The following is a 17,870-nucleotide window of genomic DNA, read 5'->3' as shown; positions in this document are numbered from 1 at the left end:
CTCCTTATCTTTCACTCGGTACTTAAGACCTTAAGACACTTTATAGTCTTCACTTGTTACTTAAGACACTTTATAGTTTATTTTTATTTCTTATCCCCCCCCCTTTTTTTCTGTTTAAACTGTTTATACAATTTTCTACTATTATCTATTATTGTTGTGTTTTTCTTGTAACTTTGGCACAACAATTTCCTTCAAGATAAATAAAGTTGTTCTTATTCTTATTCGTATTTCTTATTCTTAAAGTTTCACTTCAAATCCAATTGAACTTTATTATATACTATTTATTATAATTATTTATCATATACTCACAACTTTAATCCCTTAATTTGTACCGAGTGTTTTGTGTAAAAGGCAAGAATTAAAATGACCTCAGCAGCAGGTTTTGGCTGTTGTTTTTCAACAACATAAAAATGAGACAGTTTACCAACACACATACATTAACCGTATAACAAACATTTCTAATTTTCCGCGTGTGATTTGTTGACAGTGGCACGCAAAACCAATGCAATGTTATTCTATATTCCTGAATATATGAAAGCACTGCATCCCTGCTGCTATTTACAATTCACATTTATCAGCAAAGCTCTTTGAATCTCCATTTAGTTAATTTGGAATGCTCAGTTGTACCATTCCACGCCAAGATGTGTTTCTTAAGCTTTTATTTTGGAGATCAATACAGCGCGTTCAGTCCAATTTTTGCAAACTTGACAAAGCTCTCGACGGGGGAGCGCTAGTTATCGACATTTTAAAGACACAATCTTCCGCTGGCCCTTACTAGGAGACATGTCAATTAACCGTCTCCCCATCCGGATGCTTCATACACATCTTCTCCTGTTCTTTATATAACTATATTTTGATGCAACTAAGAAGTTAATAAACGTGTTTTCATGATTTCCAGTCATAATGAGTGTCAGCTGAAAGTGAAGATAAGAAAGGCCCTCAGAGATCTTGCATTTGGCCTAACCGATGATCATTATTTGCAGTCATTCTGGAGGGCATCCTTTAATTTCACAATAAAATAGATTAGCACTTTAATAAAAAAAAAGCAGAGCAAGGACGGAAAGCAAGGTTGATGTTTTATTCTGAAAACTACAAAGCTCAAAACAATCCGCATTCAGTCATTCGGATGTTGTTTGATAAACCATCAAACAGCAAGTAATATTAATGACAGAGAGTATCAATTCACATTTGAAAAATCAATTCATAAAGAACACTTTCATCTCGTGACTGCAACAGAAAGAACGGCACGCTACAATGACAGATTTCTGTGACCTTTTTTTTGTTTTTGGCAAACCACATCCCCGAAGGGGACGACTGTCTGAGAGAACAGTCTCTTTAAGTGCTCACACACGAAACGTACACTATACTTCAGCTGTTTCAAGTAACCAAGAGGATTGTTACATCTTGTTTGCAATACAGTGAAAACAGGCACGCACACACACACACACACACACACACACACACACACACACACACACACACACACACACACACACATATACACACACACACACACACACACACACACATATACACACACACACACACACACACACACACACACACACACACACACACACACAATGCATATGAGTGATAGAGCTTTTTGGTGACGATGCATACAGCACACTTAAAAAAAAAAAAACAACAGACAAAAGAATACAAAGAAACAGAACCACAGAATCATTATTACTGAAATATATGTACATCCCTGAAATAAACAGCAAAGTCAGACTAAATGGAGAAAGGATGACATTCTGCATTCATTATATAGGAGCATAGTGCTAAGGGTTCTATTTGTTACACTGTCATCCATTACCAGGCTCGTCTTATTACACATCTTTCAGAGCAAAATTACACAAATTCAAATTCATCCTGTTATCTCTGTCATGATGTTTCTCACTGTCTCATACAAACATTTAGCAATTTATTATCCTATACCAATATAGAATTTCTCAGTGATTCTGATGACAAATAGAAATTTCAGCTCAGTCATATTTAAAAACAGATAATAATGTGTTCATACTTGCTTGATGATGGAAAGATAGCCACGGCTACACATACACTACTGTAATCTTTGTCAAAGACAGATGCCCTTTGGCGGCTTTGTCAAGCGGTTGAGGGTTTTTTTTTCACAATTTATGACTAATCCTTATGTACACAAGATTTATTAGCCGACCAGCTTGTGTCACACTTCCAAAAATGCTTCCTCCTGCGCACTCCTGCAGGAACCACATAGTGGAGTCATTCAACCTCAGTTACAAACCATGTTCAAGATCACAGTCGTGACTTTTTAAAAAAGAGGGAAAAAACCCCACTAAAACTCATAGTCCTTCTCAGCCATGTCGATTGCCCAGGCAAACTTCTCCCTCTGGGTTTTATTGTAGATCTTCTCGATGGGAACACTCCATTTCTTGCACCTGAAAAGGAGAGACGTTTCATAAATTAAAGGCTATGAAAGAACTGAAGTCATCCATTCCATACCACACATCCAAAAATGAAGATGAACTGTAATGTAGTTAAAACGCCACCATTTGATTCTTTTCACTTACCAACTTTCATAGAGCCACAATTAACCTTAGTGGAAACACTTCTGTTTTTGCAATTCTCATTTTACTGGGAATAAACATCATACGCTATATCCAAATTGATTTAGTGTAATGCATTGTGATGAACAGATGCAGATTTATTTCAGACAGGGAAATGTATGAGAAACTGAGAGGATCACAGAAAGCCAGTGATTTGATGTGATAATCTTTAGGTGCAGCTCAATTCAAATTTCAGACATTAATCACCATCTAAAAACTAATCCACCAAAAGTGGTAACAATACATCCTCCAAAAGCTCAAGAAATAAATGACTGCACATGAATGGGGTTTGTGACACCTTCTGTAAACTGGGTAAAACATTCAAAGTGTTTAGATTCATAAAAAAGTCCATAATTGAATTTAATCCGTCCGGTTGTGCATTTGATTAACTTTGCCGTGGTCAATCACCAGACAAAACGGAAGCTGGGAACACAAAACGAATAGGGGTGACGTGCTTAAGAGAAAAGGCATTTTCATGAATCCAGCTAGAAAATATTTTAACATTGAATCCGATGTTAATTTATTCAGCCACAAAATGTACACATTGCGAAGACGATACACAGCGTTAAAATTAGTCACTTGTGATGTACAAATACAAAAAAACAAATATTTGGCCATGGTGAATGAAGTCTCAAAACCTGTAGAACAGAAAATCACACGTTTTCCATGCTACTAGACGTTTTCAAGGTTCCTCTGCTGCTGACTTGCCCAAAGTTAGGGACTCCTAGTCCTTTTTCAGTTGCTTTACTATTCGACGTATTCGACAGCCTGTGACTATTAAGCCATGCTACACTTGTTCACACACGTTCTGCTGCTGTCTACGCCAGGTTCCCATGCACCACCCAAGGGGGGAACCCTATCCCTTGCTCCTTACAACCCAGCACAAACACATAGCATTCCAGTATCCATTGTGCTTGAGGAGGCTCTCCATAAATAGCTTTGGGGCATGGGTTAGGGAGGGCTGACCACTGTTCCTCGTCTCTGTGGCCGGGTCCTCCATTGAGGTACGGACAGCTCCTCATTGACTTCCCACATGGAGGAAGGGGTGATGTTTGGGGACGCTCCCTGGCTTTCAGAAACAAACCCCATTGTTTCTGGCACTCACATGCTTTTCTTCCTCTAATTTTCCTTCTGCAGCCGTTAGCTTTTTTGCTTGTGCTGCTCCTTTTCCTACAATGCAAGAGAATTTCCTGCCTTTCTGTCACCGAGGTGGATATTATGCACTGTGTGCACCCACCCAGAGAAAGTCCGCATAATAAACAGGAGGGGCTTTACTTGTTCAGTTTCACATTTTCTGACATCTGCAATCAAATAACAGCCAATAAACGGCGATAATCAAGTCACTGTTGTGCAGCATTTACCATGCAACAGAGATACGCGGATCCAGGTAGTTGAGCTTAGAGGTGCCGAGAGCGATCTGCTTGTTTTCCTCTCTGTCTGTGGCTTGCATTTGAAGTTTCATCAGCTGCTCCTCTATTCTCTGCACAGCCTTACGTTTCACCTCCACAGCCCTGAACAAGCACAGGGACACAAAGACAAGACAGTGGGAGGATTAAATATAGATAAAGAAAGTGATCCAAATACAGAACGCCAGGAACACAAGACAGGCAAATACAGAAGAGCAGTTATATTGATGACCTGAAAAAAAATTAAGTGTTCTGGCCTGGACAGGATGTTTAATAGAATGTGGCAACCAGACTGCAACGATCCCTCACAGTGGCTAACGGCAAGTAAGCCTTACTTCTTGCTCTTTTCGTCATGAGAAGCCTTGTGATCAGCCTTTGCCGCCTTCAGCTGCTTCCTGGCTGCCGACAATTGATTCTGTTTCTCGTCGATCTGCAATCACAGCCCGGAGATGTGGGGTAAACTACACCATCTCTGTCACATAGCTTTACGACGCACAAGGAAAATAACCGTGCAAATATTCTTCAAGGTGAACACAAAGACGACACCCAGAGATGAGTTGTTGGGACAAGGGAAATCAGGTTTACCTTCGTCTGAAGGTTTTGCATGGACTTCTCAAATGTTTTGGGTGGAGCTCTCTGGTGATTACAGAGGATGGCCACCGCCCGGTTGGCTCGGTTGTATGACAGGATCTTCGCAGGGATGCTATCGTCAGCTGGACATCCAACAGCCAGGGAATAAAGAAGAAAAAAACAAAGGATATAATCACACACTGTGCAAACTTTGTGGATGCGTAAATGTTTTTCAGCTGGAAACAAAATCTGTATTTTGAATATCTCCCTGTGTAAACCCAGCGGGAAAGACCAGCGTCCTAATCTGTGTCGAAGCATGTGTCCTGTGTTTTAAGATGTTTATGTAAAAGAAAAAAAAATGTTGAATAACATCTTTTTTGGTCTTTTCTCCATGCCAATCTTTCCTCTTCTATGACGAGTCCCAAGAAGAGCTGATGTCAAGCTGATGGGCACCTGAAGGTGTCCAAACGTCAGCATCAGGGTTTCTATTAATAGACTTGATTGATCCTTATATATAAATATTCCAATTGTACATGATTGAAAACAAATTCACGCGTCTATACTATTCTTCAAATTAATATTCAATAATGAATTATTCCTAAAGTTGGAGAGAGAAGAGGTTGACAACAACTGACTTTTTACACTGTGGTACAAAAGGAGGTGTGAAAAAAAGAGGTTCTTAATTGTTTTAGATCCAGACCTGCTGTGTGTGTCAATGTTAGCCTTTCACATCATACCATTTATATCTTATTACGAGGCTGTTCATAGATTCTGCAATATTCTCCCAAAGCAGGGGAACGGATACTAGCAGTTTAATCAATAAGGCGGATTCAATTTTGGAATAGCCAAGGAATTTTAAATAGCATCAATCGAGGCGTACGCTCTCCTGCTAACACCAATCAATCAGGGTAAAGCCTAGATAATAACAGGAGTTCACTGCATGTGTGAAAGGGGATCTTTTCATTTCATGTTTACAAGATACTGTCTGTTATCCCCTGAGTGGCACTGAAAGCAGCTGAAGCTGCTGTCACTCACAGCAGGTAAGTTGCTTGAGCTGTTGCTGCAGTGTGATGGAGGCGTTGTAGGTGCGGAAGACCTTTGCAGTCAGGCCGTCCATCAACTCCTGTAAATGTTTATTTAGTATAGATGTCTGCAGGGGGAAACATAAGGGATATAATAAATGTTACAATTCACACATACCTGTTTTCATTACATTTAAGTCTGAGCTCTAAATACTGATTGTTATGTGTATCCCTTACATTCAGTCTGTCAAAGAGGTCGTCTTCAGGCTGCTTGTTCTCCAGGAACAGCTGGAGATTTTTAAATACCTGATACACAATCAACATAATAAAACACACATTAACGTGGGGATTCAGAGTAGCATTTGCTAAAAACTAATTAAGACGAAATAACAGATGCTCGGTGCACCATCATATTTCTGCCACAGGGTGGGGGTCTCGTGCTAAAATTTATGGGACAAGTGAATTTATAGCAGATGGGTTATTTTTATCGCGATTGCAGAGGGAAGCCAAAGAGACTGGTGAGTTTTTAGGATCTCTAGATGGAAACAACCAATCAATCAGAAAAAGTTAACAAACTTCATGTCGCCGCTCATCACTATAGTTCACAGGGCTGGGAAATATTTATTTTTATTGCAAATATTTTTGTTTTCTGTCATATGGGGCCATGCATTTGTCTTTTGGTTCTTCTTACAAACACAATGACAATAAACAAAGTTGCTGTGTATATTGAGACATTCTTTTGGGACAACCCACTTTTGTGAAATTTACTGCTAAATGAAATTCATTTTAACTAATGACAGTCGGATATTTTTTTCTGAGATAAATCCAAATCACGGATTTCAAGACTTTGATAAAATGCCAGATTGTGATCATATATTTCCTTGAAATGAGGAAGAAAAATACCAAGTATAAGCAAGAAAAATGTGCTTTGGATTATCGTGATCTAGATGTAGCTATTTCCCATATTGCTCAGCGCTAACTGATCATGAAATAAGTTATTTAATTTTCACACTTTCTCTCTGTCTCTCCATCCACACACTATTATTCCATTTCTTCAGTCTCAACACCATCTTACCCTCTTCTCCACTGGGATCTTGTTATAGTAGCGGATAGAATCCTTTCCCAGGAAGTCAAACTCCACCACGTACTCCTGCTCGTCCATCTTGGGGTACAGCTTGATGTGCTCCACTCGCAGCGAGCAGCAGCCAACTGTGTCTGCAGTCTCGCCCTCATCCTTTTCGTTCCCCGCCCTCAGTGCCAGCTGGGGGGAAACATCACACAGATGTGATCATTATCGAGCGCAAACCTTGATACTTAGGGATAATTCTCTAAAAGAGATTTACCTACATCAGAAATTCGGGGGATGAAGGATACCCTTGAAATGATAAAGGGGAGACGGTGGTAAAATGAAAACCGTACAATTTTTTTTGCAGAACCTAACTTTGACGGTAGACCCCATTTTTCAGCCACTCCATTATTTTACCGAACTACTGGCTTAAATCTAAGAATTGGAAGTGAAAAGGTTAATAATTTGCCAGCATGACTCCTCACCTTATCTATGAAATAAAGTGCCACGGCTCTCTGTCTGATCTTCATCTCTTTTGACTTCCAGTCTTCTCTGTACTGGGTACGGATGTGATCAACACACTTCTTTAGCCGACGGGCAGTCTCGTATTTCTGCCAGTCCTTCTCTCCCTGCACACGATGTTTGGTTTTAATTGGTTCAGTGGTGAAACTTGAGATAAGGTTAAAAATTAAGATACAACAGAAAAGGGGCGAAGAGAAGCAAAGAGATGGCGGATACCTTGATCCTGGAGCTCGGGTTCAACATGATGTACTTGATGGAGCCCTGTATGTTTTCCGTCCAAGACACCAGCCAGGTCACCTTGTTGTCATGGCGAACCTCCTTCCATTTAGTCCCCAGCGGAGGTTTGGGATGCTTGGAGTCTCTATCGAGGAGGATTCAAATAGAAAACAAATTTGTTGACATTTTTCAGGAATTCTTTGTAGAATAAATTACTGGTTGCATGAACCAAAATTGATTTTCAATGTTGTCACTTTGACACCGCAGCTGTTAACATCCCTTCTCCGTCATGTCGTTGTATAAATATTTGGAATTTTCAGACAGAACAACTACCTTTGTCATAGTAACATCATGTGTGCCAAAGCATACGCAGGAAATATGTATAATAACTATATAAAATGTAAAGAACAAGATGTGACCAGTCCCAGGAAAAAAAGGTGTCTTTGTGATGAAAAATTAAAAAGTGGTATCTGCCAGAGCATGTCAGATAAAATGCCTGTTAATTTTCTTCATGATTGTGCCTTTTACCAGCAAACATCTACTATGAGTGCAGGCACATTTGTGCTTTACACAACTTATCATTAATGTTACATACATAAGGAGCCGCAGTGCATTAAAAACTAGTGAGCGTTATTACAGGACGACGGGAGCTCTGAGTGTCAGCAAAGGTCTTATGACATGGATCTTTGCACTAACTCACTTAGAATTAGAAAAAATGTCACCATCTAAAAACTACGATCCAATAAGACATGTGGTGAGGCTGCTGTGTTGATCAATGCCCACTTGCTGCAGTTAATGATGATGTCTTCGGGTCTGATGCGGCGTTTCAGCATGCCCATCTTTGGATGGTTCCCTCTCCCTCGGAAGAGGCCCGGCGGCTCGATGCGGAAATTTCCGATTCTCTCTTTGTGATTGTCCATGATGCAGAAGCCGTATTCCTGGAGGATCCTCTCATTCTCCTCTTTGATTTTCTACCAAGTTTATTAAAATATGATTATCGTTTCATGCTTTGAGACCCGGGAATCAACGTAAACAAAGGCCTACCTGTTTCTCCTCTTTTGACATTTGCTTCCGAATTTCTGATTGGGTCTTGAAGTACTCGTTCATTTCACCGAAGTTGCACTTGTTCAGGTCAGTGATCTTTGACTTTTCCTCCGATGTCATTTCCTAAAAATAAAAGCCAACCGTAGATGTACAAGCGCATCGGTGACCAGTTCAGATGCAGTTTTCTATACAATGTGTGCCTCAAAACGCGATTCTGCAGGAGGAACGCCGCAAGGCGAGACAAGCTTTTTAACTTGTGCGTCACTATTCACCGGAGGATGGAAAGGAAAACCGTGAGTTTGTTGTGTGTAGGAAACTGGTAGAAGCCAACATGAGTTGCCCCATTTCTCCCGTGACCCTGGGAGAAATGTAACTGTACGGTCTGCTCTGTGCTGATGGCCCCGTCTGGCTCAGCTCGGGCATTGACCCCTGACAGAGTTGCCTACAACATAACATTTATTTGGAATCGCCACGAATATCTGCACCGGTATTATTTCAATGAACAGCCCTCAATTATCACTTTCATTTGATCATAAACAGGCAACTTGACTAGTGACCGTTTCCTGATCTCAATGCCAATTTCTTTTTATGGTGGTCAGCCGCGCCATCGTTCCATTCTCCTGCCGCCGCGAGTGAGTGATCTCATTCACTTTTGTGAGCTGCCAAAAATTGACGGCTTACGAGAGAGGGCTTCAAGTTTTCCGACACTCCAAATAAAAACAAAGCGACTGTCCGCGTGCAGAGCCATCAACTGACTGCACTTTGCACTCCGGCATATGTATCCTCGAGCAGTTCTGACAACTGTTCGAAAATTTCCCTTCACCTCACCTTCCGCCAGTCCTTAAAAAAGTTTTTTCTGAAGATGTCCTTAGTGGTGTATTCGTGATCCAACATCTTGGCAAAAAAGGTTGCTACTTCCTCAGCAGGAGGGTTAAGTTTCATGGGTTTGCCTAAAAGCATTGGGGGGAAAAAAGTCACTGTAGCATTGTTTAAAAAAAATCATATAATAATAATTATTCAATGTAGACCAGAGAAAAAAATAAAGTGCACATGAAAATGTGATTATTTAAGCGAGCCCACGCACCATCATAGTAGAATTTGACTTTCACAGGCAAAGGTTCATATGGAGGTGCAAACACTGGACCCTTATGTTCAAGGAAACGCCATTTGGAGCCATCTGTGCATCTTTCCTCCTCCCACCTAATAACAACAGACAACACCAAAGGTCAAGCCATGAGAGTGAAGAAAACTTCACTTCTATTTCTCAGTGACTGCTGTGTATCAGCTAACTGTCCTTAAGGCACAATTTCCTGAGGAAAAGATGTTTTTTTCCCCAGAAATTATCTCACCATTTCCATTTCTCCTTCTCTTCCTTATTGGCTTTCTTTCCCTCTGTTGCCTTTTTATCTTTTGTCTTCTTCTTGGGCTTCACTTCCTACAATTGAAAAGCATAATATGTGCGGTTAAATCAAGCGGCCAGAAGCATGTAGTAATGTACTCATCAAAATGTTACAAACCTCCTCTTCCTCATCGTCCTCATACTCGTGCTTCCTTTTCTTGGCCTTTCTTTCGTGCTCTGTCTTGACCTTTTTGGGTTTGTGTTCCATTCTGCAAATATATACATGGATGATCACTTTTATTTCAAATAAATGTCTGTGCAAACTCAAAAGATGAAAAATAAACTACAAGTTAAACACTCGGATTAGTATGATACCAACTCTTCATCATCAAATTCCTGCTTGAAGTTTTTATTCTGCTGTGGAGAAGGGTAGAAGCCATTATCTTCCTCGGGCTCAGTCTTGATGGCAGGACTTGTGTCTCTGAGTCATACATGAAATACATTGAAATAAACATGAGTGCAGAAATATCTTGTATATCTTAACCAAACATTGGCTTAGAGAGAATGACTGAATTCCTCACATAGATAGCTGAAAGGCATCAACAATCTGAAGATATCTTTAGTTCTTATCAAAAACAACAAAACAAATTGTGTTGTTTACCTGATATATCCATTTTCTTTTTCCCTTTTAGGCTTGTCTATCTGGGAAGATTTAACCTGTGAAAGGTGAAAAAAAAAATTTTTTTAAACATCTTCACATTATTTTATTTCAATCTCTCCGTGCCCCTGAAAGTTAAATCGGGAAATTATTAGACGCAAGAACGCAGTTTGATCTTCTAAGTCGAGATGATAAACGGTCACTTTGCCAGGATCAGAGATCAGGACACAATATTTACATAGCGAGCCTTTTAGCCTTTTACTTTGTAGAGTGGCCCATAGACCGGCCGTCTATGAACAAACCTTTTCTTCCCTTCTCTTCTCTTTGTCCTTCTCTTTTTGTTTCTCCCTGTGCTTGTCGGCTCTGCCGTCGCTGTGCTTCAGCTTCTCTTTGTCTCTGTGTTTCTTCTCCGAGTGGTCCTTGTGTTCGCTGAATCGCCGGGGCCGCGGGCGGGCCAGAGGTCAAGTGCGAGAGTTCAGACGGGGCGCACAAGAACAGACACAAAAGACAACATCAATGGAGGACCGGCCAACGGCAATATTTACTTTCATCGTTTTGGATCAAACATCTGACCATGGCACGAGAGACTGCCGGTACTAAACTGTCATCAAACCGTCGTGCAGTACTTCAAAGTGATTATAAAAATGTAAGAAATGCTCCACCGTGGTTCCTATTACAAATGCACAGCAGATGTTCCAACAACTGAATTGCAGGGGAGTCCTGGTGGGTCAACACAGCAGAGGGCTTTCTTAAATGCAGTGAAATCGACATTCTCTCGGTGACTTTAAGATTTGTTTATTTTCCAACGAAAGGTTTACAGACGGAAAAAAGGCAGCATGTTCCGTTCTGCCGGTGAAAAAAGAGGTATAGATATGATACCCTACCTGTTGCTATGCTTCGATTTCTCACGCTCCTTGTCTTTCTTATGATCTTTGTGTCTGTGTTCCTTGTCTTTGTGCTTGTCCTTATGCTTGTGGGAGTCTGTCATTCAACGTAAAAAGAAAAACTTTAGATGCTTACCAAAGCAAGTAGAGAGAAGAAAAAAAATCCCGCTGTGAAATCTGAAATCGATAATTGTCTCAACTCTGAAATAAGCGAAAACACGCTGTTGCCACCGCCTCTTTGTTGCATATTCACATCAACAAACAGGAAAAAAACAGAGCAAAGCCAAGAAAATAAATACTCTACTGACTTTTGACTTTTGAGTCACCTTACCACCTCAGACACTGACCTGCCTCCAACACTATTACACTTAAAAAACATTTTTGGGGGGCGAGGGGGGGCACCGTGGATGACAGTACTTTTTAAAATAATTTAGAGTTTGTGAGTTCCAGATGCAAACCTAAAATCCTAACCCCCTCCACACACACACACACACACACACATCAGGCTGCAAAATGAAAAGACCTGCAGGGATGGGGAGGAGGGGGGGTTTAAACATTAAATCACCCCAACTTCGAAGGAGCAAGTTAGGTGTCGCATTTGCTTTCGGTGTCCACGGTGCAACTTTATTTTCTCCGACTATGTGCACGGATGTCACAAGCCAGGGTTCCCGGGTGAAATAAGCATCACGTCTCGCAGGGAGACGCCGGGAGGGGGGAGGCGATAAGCAGCCGGCTCTCGCCTCCATATCACGGCAGACAGCGGGCGCACTGCTCGGCGCTCCGGCTGCTACACGCTGAAAAAGAAAATGGCGCAGAGACTAAGTCCTCAGCCCCAATTCAGCCACTTTCCTCGCTAAAATTCGGCGTTTTCGCCCGGCCGAAGCGCCCGGCTGATGGGCGCAGGGTGAACACCAAGCCGCCATCTTCCCGGACCGCCGGTCGGGTGACAAAAGTGAGGGTCGCAAGTGTTCATACGAGACCCTCTTTTTGAACAATAGCCGCAAGAGAGTGGAGGAGAAGGGACTTAGTCTCTGGGACGCCATTTCTGTCCTTAAAAAACTAACAGTAGACAGGTCACGATTGCGATGGGAAACCAAACGCGTTCTGGGCTGGAAGCCCCGCCGGAAGACCTACCGCTGCCTTTGGCTCCACAATTGACCTGCGAACGGGGACAAAGGAGAGTTTTAATATTTCAATTTTGAAAATGCCGGTTGCTCGGTGAATTCAAGTTTACATTGGCATACAGATGTACCAAAGAGATGTTTTTGGCACAATAAACACTCAGAACACCGCGCTTGCTGTCAAAGTTAGCGCTGAGATGATTGTGATGGACCGGACTCACTTGTGACGCAAGCTAACGTTTCAATACTATTATAATAACGTTATATGATAATTATTATTTCCTCAGTAGCGGTCGTATAATGAACACGAGCTGAGCCTAATATCCCGAAATTGACCACGACGTACCTGGCTATTTCCGTGGCCATGGTCCCCGCTCATGGTAAAGTTATTTTTTTGTTAGTAAAGCAGGTGAACTTGTGACAGTCTACAGCTGTTCGGGATGCAGGCTCGGGGAACCCTCGGCGACAAGAATGGAGTCCCGATGTGCGGCTACTGCGCATGCTCGCACCAACAACACCGAGGAAAGGGTTTGCGTGATCGGTGCCAGGCCGGCCATCAGAGCATCACTGATCACTAGCGTGGACGTCTCGATCATGACTGACAAATAAACAGACGGTGTGTGTAGTCGTTACCATAGTAACCGTATCATTGTGTAAATGACGTTTCCATAGTGTTTTTTCCTCCCCGCACACAATAGTCCCGAAGGTAATCCAAATACTTGGGTGTTAAAGAGTGTGATGCGCGCATGAACAAACTGAGTCTGGATGTGTGTACACTGAAAAAAATATATTAAGAATATTACACGGTTCCACGGAACAAAAGCAGTAGAAAATTTAATTCACGTTTACAGCATAATTATGCAAACATAACAAGCTCTGTTATCAGTCTAAACATGATTAATCCAGCGTTTAACGAAACTTAAAAAAAAAAGAAAAAAAAAGAAAGCACATTCACACAAGCACTTACTGTAGGCACACATTCTAACTACAATCTCACATTACAGCATGGACAAAACAATATCATGATTCTTTTTAAAACAATCTGTACATGGTTTCCTCCTTCACTGACAATTCATAATCTTGGAGAGAGAAATCAATATCAACTGATTCACAGCTGGAAACAAATAAATTTACAGTACAGTTCACAGGTTGTCACAAATGCGGGTGCACCTATTTTGACTTCCTTCGTTTGGCCTGGGTAGGGCTGGCTCCAGTTTCTTAAAAGCAGAAAGTATCAAAGTTAGTACTAGTGGGTTTGTCCTCTGAACTGGGAATGTTTTATTGCTTACCTTTAACAGCAGCAGTTGTTCCAGGCCTGGCCGATCTCTTCCTAATGCCACTGTCTGCGACAGGCTCCTCCTCTACCTCCTTCTCAGCCCGGGAGCTGCGTCTGCTCGGTCCCTTGGGCTTTTCCACCGCAACTCTAAGAAGTCCAGATAGCATAGTAGACAGCGAGAGGAGAGAGAACGCAACCAAAATGTTCACGGGGATGCACAGGTGTTCGTTAACGCTGCTCTACTCAGAGAAAGATCGAATACCACTCCGGACTCTGCTGTTTTTCCTCGTCTACCACAGATACTGTCCGTCTTCTTCCTGACAGCATCCACTACGTCAACATGATCACTGCTTGTGTCTTTGCAGCGCAAACATGTCATAATACATACCTTGGAACTAAGTTGATGGGCGTCTTTCTTTTCTTTGCCCATCTGTGATAGAAGTGGAAAAACAGCGGTGAACTATAAACTGTGCTGAACAAACATGGCTTCACTTCCCACCATATCATGACAATCCCCAGAGAGAGAGAGAGATATGGCCATAAAGATCAGTGGAGTGGCACAGATTTTGTTGTGATGGGCAATAATTTGGTTCATGTTAGGACATGCATTAGTATATTTATACCGTTGCATGCCAATCATACATACCCAGTGTCGTGGCCACGAGGCTCATTGATTGCACCCCCTTGGCCAACCACATGAGCTCCCTGAGTTTCAGTGGAGTTAGAAATGTCTAAGCATTTCTCCTTCAAGAGCACAAGGCTTAGGACTAGGCCAGCTTTTCAGAGATTAATAAGAGACACCTCAATCAACCCCAGCACATGAAGCATGGCGTAGTCAACTAACAACAGCCAATCGAAGACAGCAAATGCTCAGGGGAATCTTACCCCTGCTCAGGACCGGTCAAGATGTCCTCACCTAGAAGGGGAAAAACACACAACTTGAAATGACTTCCACATGAAACGCCGCATTTATTTTTCTACTAAAATGTAAAAACCGTGTCTCAATAAGAAAAAAAAAAATCATACTTGTCTTCTCAGTAGCAACAGGTTCATGTGACACTTCATGTTGCGTAGATTCTGGGGAAAGACAAAAGGAGGAATTCAAGAGACATTTGAAAAATTAGCATTGAGGATTATGGATTTATGGCTCCTTAAGCAATAACATATTTGGAGCGGCAATGTAAATGTAACTCTTGAAATTCGGCCAACTACTGTCTTCTGTTTAAAAACAAAGCAAAACAAAACAGGAAGATGGGACAATTCAATACGGTACAAGTTCACCATAAGGAGCGCTAGCGAATAAGCGTTTTCTCGGGATCATCCACATCACAGTTCTCTTTACCGGAGGTGGTTGGAATGGTTTCAGCAGGTGTTGGAGCTTGCGGAACAGGAGACTCCATGGGTGGAGGTCCGGACTGGACAGGAGGTGCCACTCCGCTAGGGATGGTGAGCGGGGAAGAGTTGGGAGGAGGAACCTCTTGAGCAGGTCCAGGTACAGCAACAATAGGAACGATGGACGGCACTGGACTTTGCACAGGAGTCATTGCAGAGATCAAGGCAGCAGAGGAGACTACAGTGGGAGTACCTACTACAGTAACAATAGGAGATTGAGATGCTATGGCCTGGGTTGGGCTAGAGACTGAAGCTGGTGTGGGTAATGGAGCCTGGCTAACAATCTGAGCAGGGGCAGCAACTTGCCCTGGAACTGGGACAGGTGACGAGACGATAGGTGAAATGATGACATTTTGAGCTGAGGCGGTGGTGAGGGTTACTGCTGCTTCAACTGGGATGGCAGGACTAGCAGGAGGATGAAAGACCTGGGATGGACCGGTCACAGCGGGCCCCGGGGTAAGCCTTTCGATAGGACTGTGCTGAGGCTCTGCTGTTCCCGAAACTGCTATAGCAGCCTGTCCGGGCTTAGTTTTCAACTGGGGAGTGGAAGAGGGAGACACGGGGCTCTTTCTGATGGCATTCATACTCGCGGGACTAGAGCAGGGCGGAGGAGACGCAAGGGGTGGCTGAAAGGGAGATGATGCCGAAGGACTCGGATGGGGAGATGGCTGCCTAACTGGGGGGCTCGATTTTTGGGCTGAAGCTCCTTCACCTGAATTTTCTGTTTTCAGACCCCCTGTATGAGTTTGTTGTGGCACCTGGACAGTTCCCACTGGGGCTGATGAGGACACGCTAGTGGCAGACTGAGCCTGCCCGATGGTTGTTCTGGCAACCTGACAGCTGGTCAAGTTACCCCCCAACGACTGAATGGAGCTCGGGGCGGTAGAAAGCTGGATGTTCGGAGAGGAGACTTGAATAGGCCCCACCATTGTAACTGACTGTGATACTACTGTGGTAATGGAAGCCACCGATGCATTCGGGACTTGGAAAATTGGGTTAATAAATACAGGGGTGGTCGTGATAAACTGAGGTGGACGAGAAACAGGGGCTTGCTGCCGGTTATCTTGTGGTCGAATGTTCTTGCTCGGGACAGCCACCATGGTGGAGACGACAGATGCAGGTACTTGTGGCGTGGGGGTAGAGGTGATGGGGTTCGAGGTGACAAACACTGTGATCTGATTAGGGGACACCGAGCTGGATGACGCGGGAATCTGTATCACTGAGTGAACGTTTGCCACGGGTTTAGGACTAGGGCTCGGTTTCGGAGCTGAAATGGCTTGGTTTAGAACAGAGCTGCTGAGCGAACTGGTACTAATAGCTGAAGAAGGAATGCTGTGGCAGGACGTGGCAGGGTTGGTGCTTCCACCTTGGTTAGCACTAGTGTTTGTACTGAGAGAAGAACAAGGGGTAGCGGTTGTGTTTACATTCAGACCACTACTGACAGAAAGAGTGGAAATGGGGTTTGGATTGAGACTGGGGGTAGTGTTGGGGCTCACGTTCGTGCTGGGATGCATGCCTGGGGTAGTGGCGGGCTGGCCTGTGGGATTGCTGGTATGGACTGAGACAGCGGTTTTGGGTTTAGTTTCTGTTTCACTCAACGATGTCGCAGTAGCAATGGGAGCTGTCATGCCTATGCTCTGGGTATTACTTTGGACCGGTCGCTCTGATTCCAAAGCGGATTTGGGGCTCTCCTTTCCAATAACTTCCCTGGCGTTGTTACTCTGTGTTGATCGAGGAGGCATGTTCGGAACACTGGAGTTGTCCAGTAATTGGTTGAGGGAAGTTGGAGCCGCCCTGGGGGACGGCGTGACATCCGAATCCTGCCCAGGCACTGTTTGCGTCGGCTGCCTGTCCACTTTCCCAGCTTGCATTTCCAAGTCGGGTTTAGGCTGCTGAGGTGTTGGGAAACGAGGGCTTGCCATCCTTGGTGCTGATAATTCCCTCAAAGGCTGTTGCTGGGGTTGAGGCTGGGGCATCTGTCGTTGCTCTGCTGTCATCATGACCTGGCTCTCTCTCACCCCATCTGGAGGGTTACCCTGAATCCCATGAAAGGGATTTTGGGTCTGCTGTGGCTCTATGCCACCACTCAGCTGTGAGGCCATAGACACTGGACTTGGGGGTACTGAGGAAAGACTTAACATCATGGTTTGACCCTGAGGATTGGCCAACTGCTGCTGATGGGGGGGACAGTTGATGGCTATCTTTGCCCCCTTCTGTCGTCCAGGACTTGGGGTGGCAGACTTGCGGCTCGAGGCTGGACTAGACCTCCGACTGTTGCTTGGACTTGCTCTCTTACCCTGTCCTCCAGACTGCTTGTCCTGTTTAGCACCCGCAGCTCCTCCAGTGCCAGAAGAGAAAGGCGGTTGGCTGTTGTTGGTATTATTTCCAGCATTACCATTGTTGTTGCCTGGTAAACTCAAGTTAGGGGGTGCCTGCCCGATGGCTTTGAGAGTTGTTGGGTTAAGACCTTGCTGATCAAATCCCCTGTTCAAATGAGGTTGCCTAGGAGGCAGAGGAATGTTGATTTTCGGAGGAAATAGCCCTGCGATCGAGGCGTTCAGTCTTTCGGGCGAAAGGTTTATTTCAGAGGGTTCAGTACTGGGTGGACGATTAGTTGGGGTAAGCGGATGATGATATGGTCTGGGGCTGGCTCGGTTAGGTGTTTTGGGCCTCGAACTCTGTGAAGTCGTGGAAACGTTGGGAAAGTGAATCCCGGGCAGGGGTCCTCCTTGTTGAGACTGGGGGGGAAGCTGTTGCTGGGGACTC

General features: G+C 43.6%; 2 protein-coding genes across 9 annotated transcripts in view; both read right to left on the bottom strand.

The window, feature by feature from the left end:
* Positions 1–1,064: 1,064 nt before the first annotated feature.
* Positions 1,065–12,921, bottom strand: top1b (DNA topoisomerase Ib). Its single transcript, XM_086141542.1, has 21 exons — positions 12,783–12,921; positions 12,450–12,474; positions 11,316–11,412; positions 10,734–10,860; positions 10,435–10,490; positions 10,153–10,254; positions 9,952–10,042; positions 9,784–9,869; positions 9,519–9,634; positions 9,263–9,384; positions 8,435–8,557; positions 8,174–8,361; positions 7,391–7,535; positions 7,138–7,281; positions 6,662–6,847; positions 5,824–5,892; positions 5,600–5,714; positions 4,580–4,707; positions 4,330–4,424; positions 3,950–4,099; positions 1,065–2,420 (listed from the first exon to the last, which is right to left on the bottom strand). The coding sequence occupies exons 1-21, from the start codon at positions 12,813–12,815 to the stop codon at positions 2,318–2,320; spliced, it is 2,301 nt and encodes a 766-aa protein (XP_085997668.1). The 5' UTR covers positions 12,816–12,921; the 3' UTR covers positions 1,065–2,317.
* A 326-nt stretch (positions 12,922–13,247) lies between these two features.
* ncoa6 (nuclear receptor coactivator 6) overlaps positions 13,248–17,870 on the bottom strand; it is a 13,188-nt gene continuing 8,565 nt past the window's right edge. For 3 of the 8 annotated variants that reach the window (XM_086141334.1, XM_086141335.1, XM_086141333.1), the window contains 6 exons: positions 15,055–17,870; positions 14,739–14,789; positions 14,598–14,628; positions 14,101–14,142; positions 13,726–13,859; positions 13,248–13,653 (listed from right to left, as the gene is read on the bottom strand). The exon at positions 15,055–17,870 is cut by the window's right edge and continues 233 nt beyond it. In XM_086141334.1, coding sequence (XP_085997460.1) covers positions 13,607–13,653; positions 13,726–13,859; positions 14,101–14,142; positions 14,598–14,628; positions 14,739–14,789; positions 15,055–17,870 — 3,121 coding nt within the window. In that variant the 3' untranslated portion in view covers positions 13,248–13,606. Of the gene's footprint in view, positions 13,654–13,725; positions 14,489–14,597; positions 14,629–14,738; positions 14,790–15,054 lie in introns of those variants that run through there. The other 5 variants (XR_015104346.1, XR_015104348.1, XM_086141336.1 and 2 more) reach the window with 5 other exon arrangements.

The sequence above is a fragment of the Fistularia commersonii genome, chromosome 34 (assembly GCF_037954325.1).
Source record: "Fistularia commersonii isolate RoL2024-O1a breed Wild chromosome 34, RoL_Fcom_v1.0, whole genome shotgun sequence".
NCBI classification, from domain to species: Eukaryota; Metazoa; Chordata; class Actinopteri; order Syngnathiformes; family Fistulariidae; genus Fistularia; species Fistularia commersonii.
Note: the sequence above shows the minus strand (reverse complement) of the source record. Positions and strands in the feature narration are given on the sequence as shown.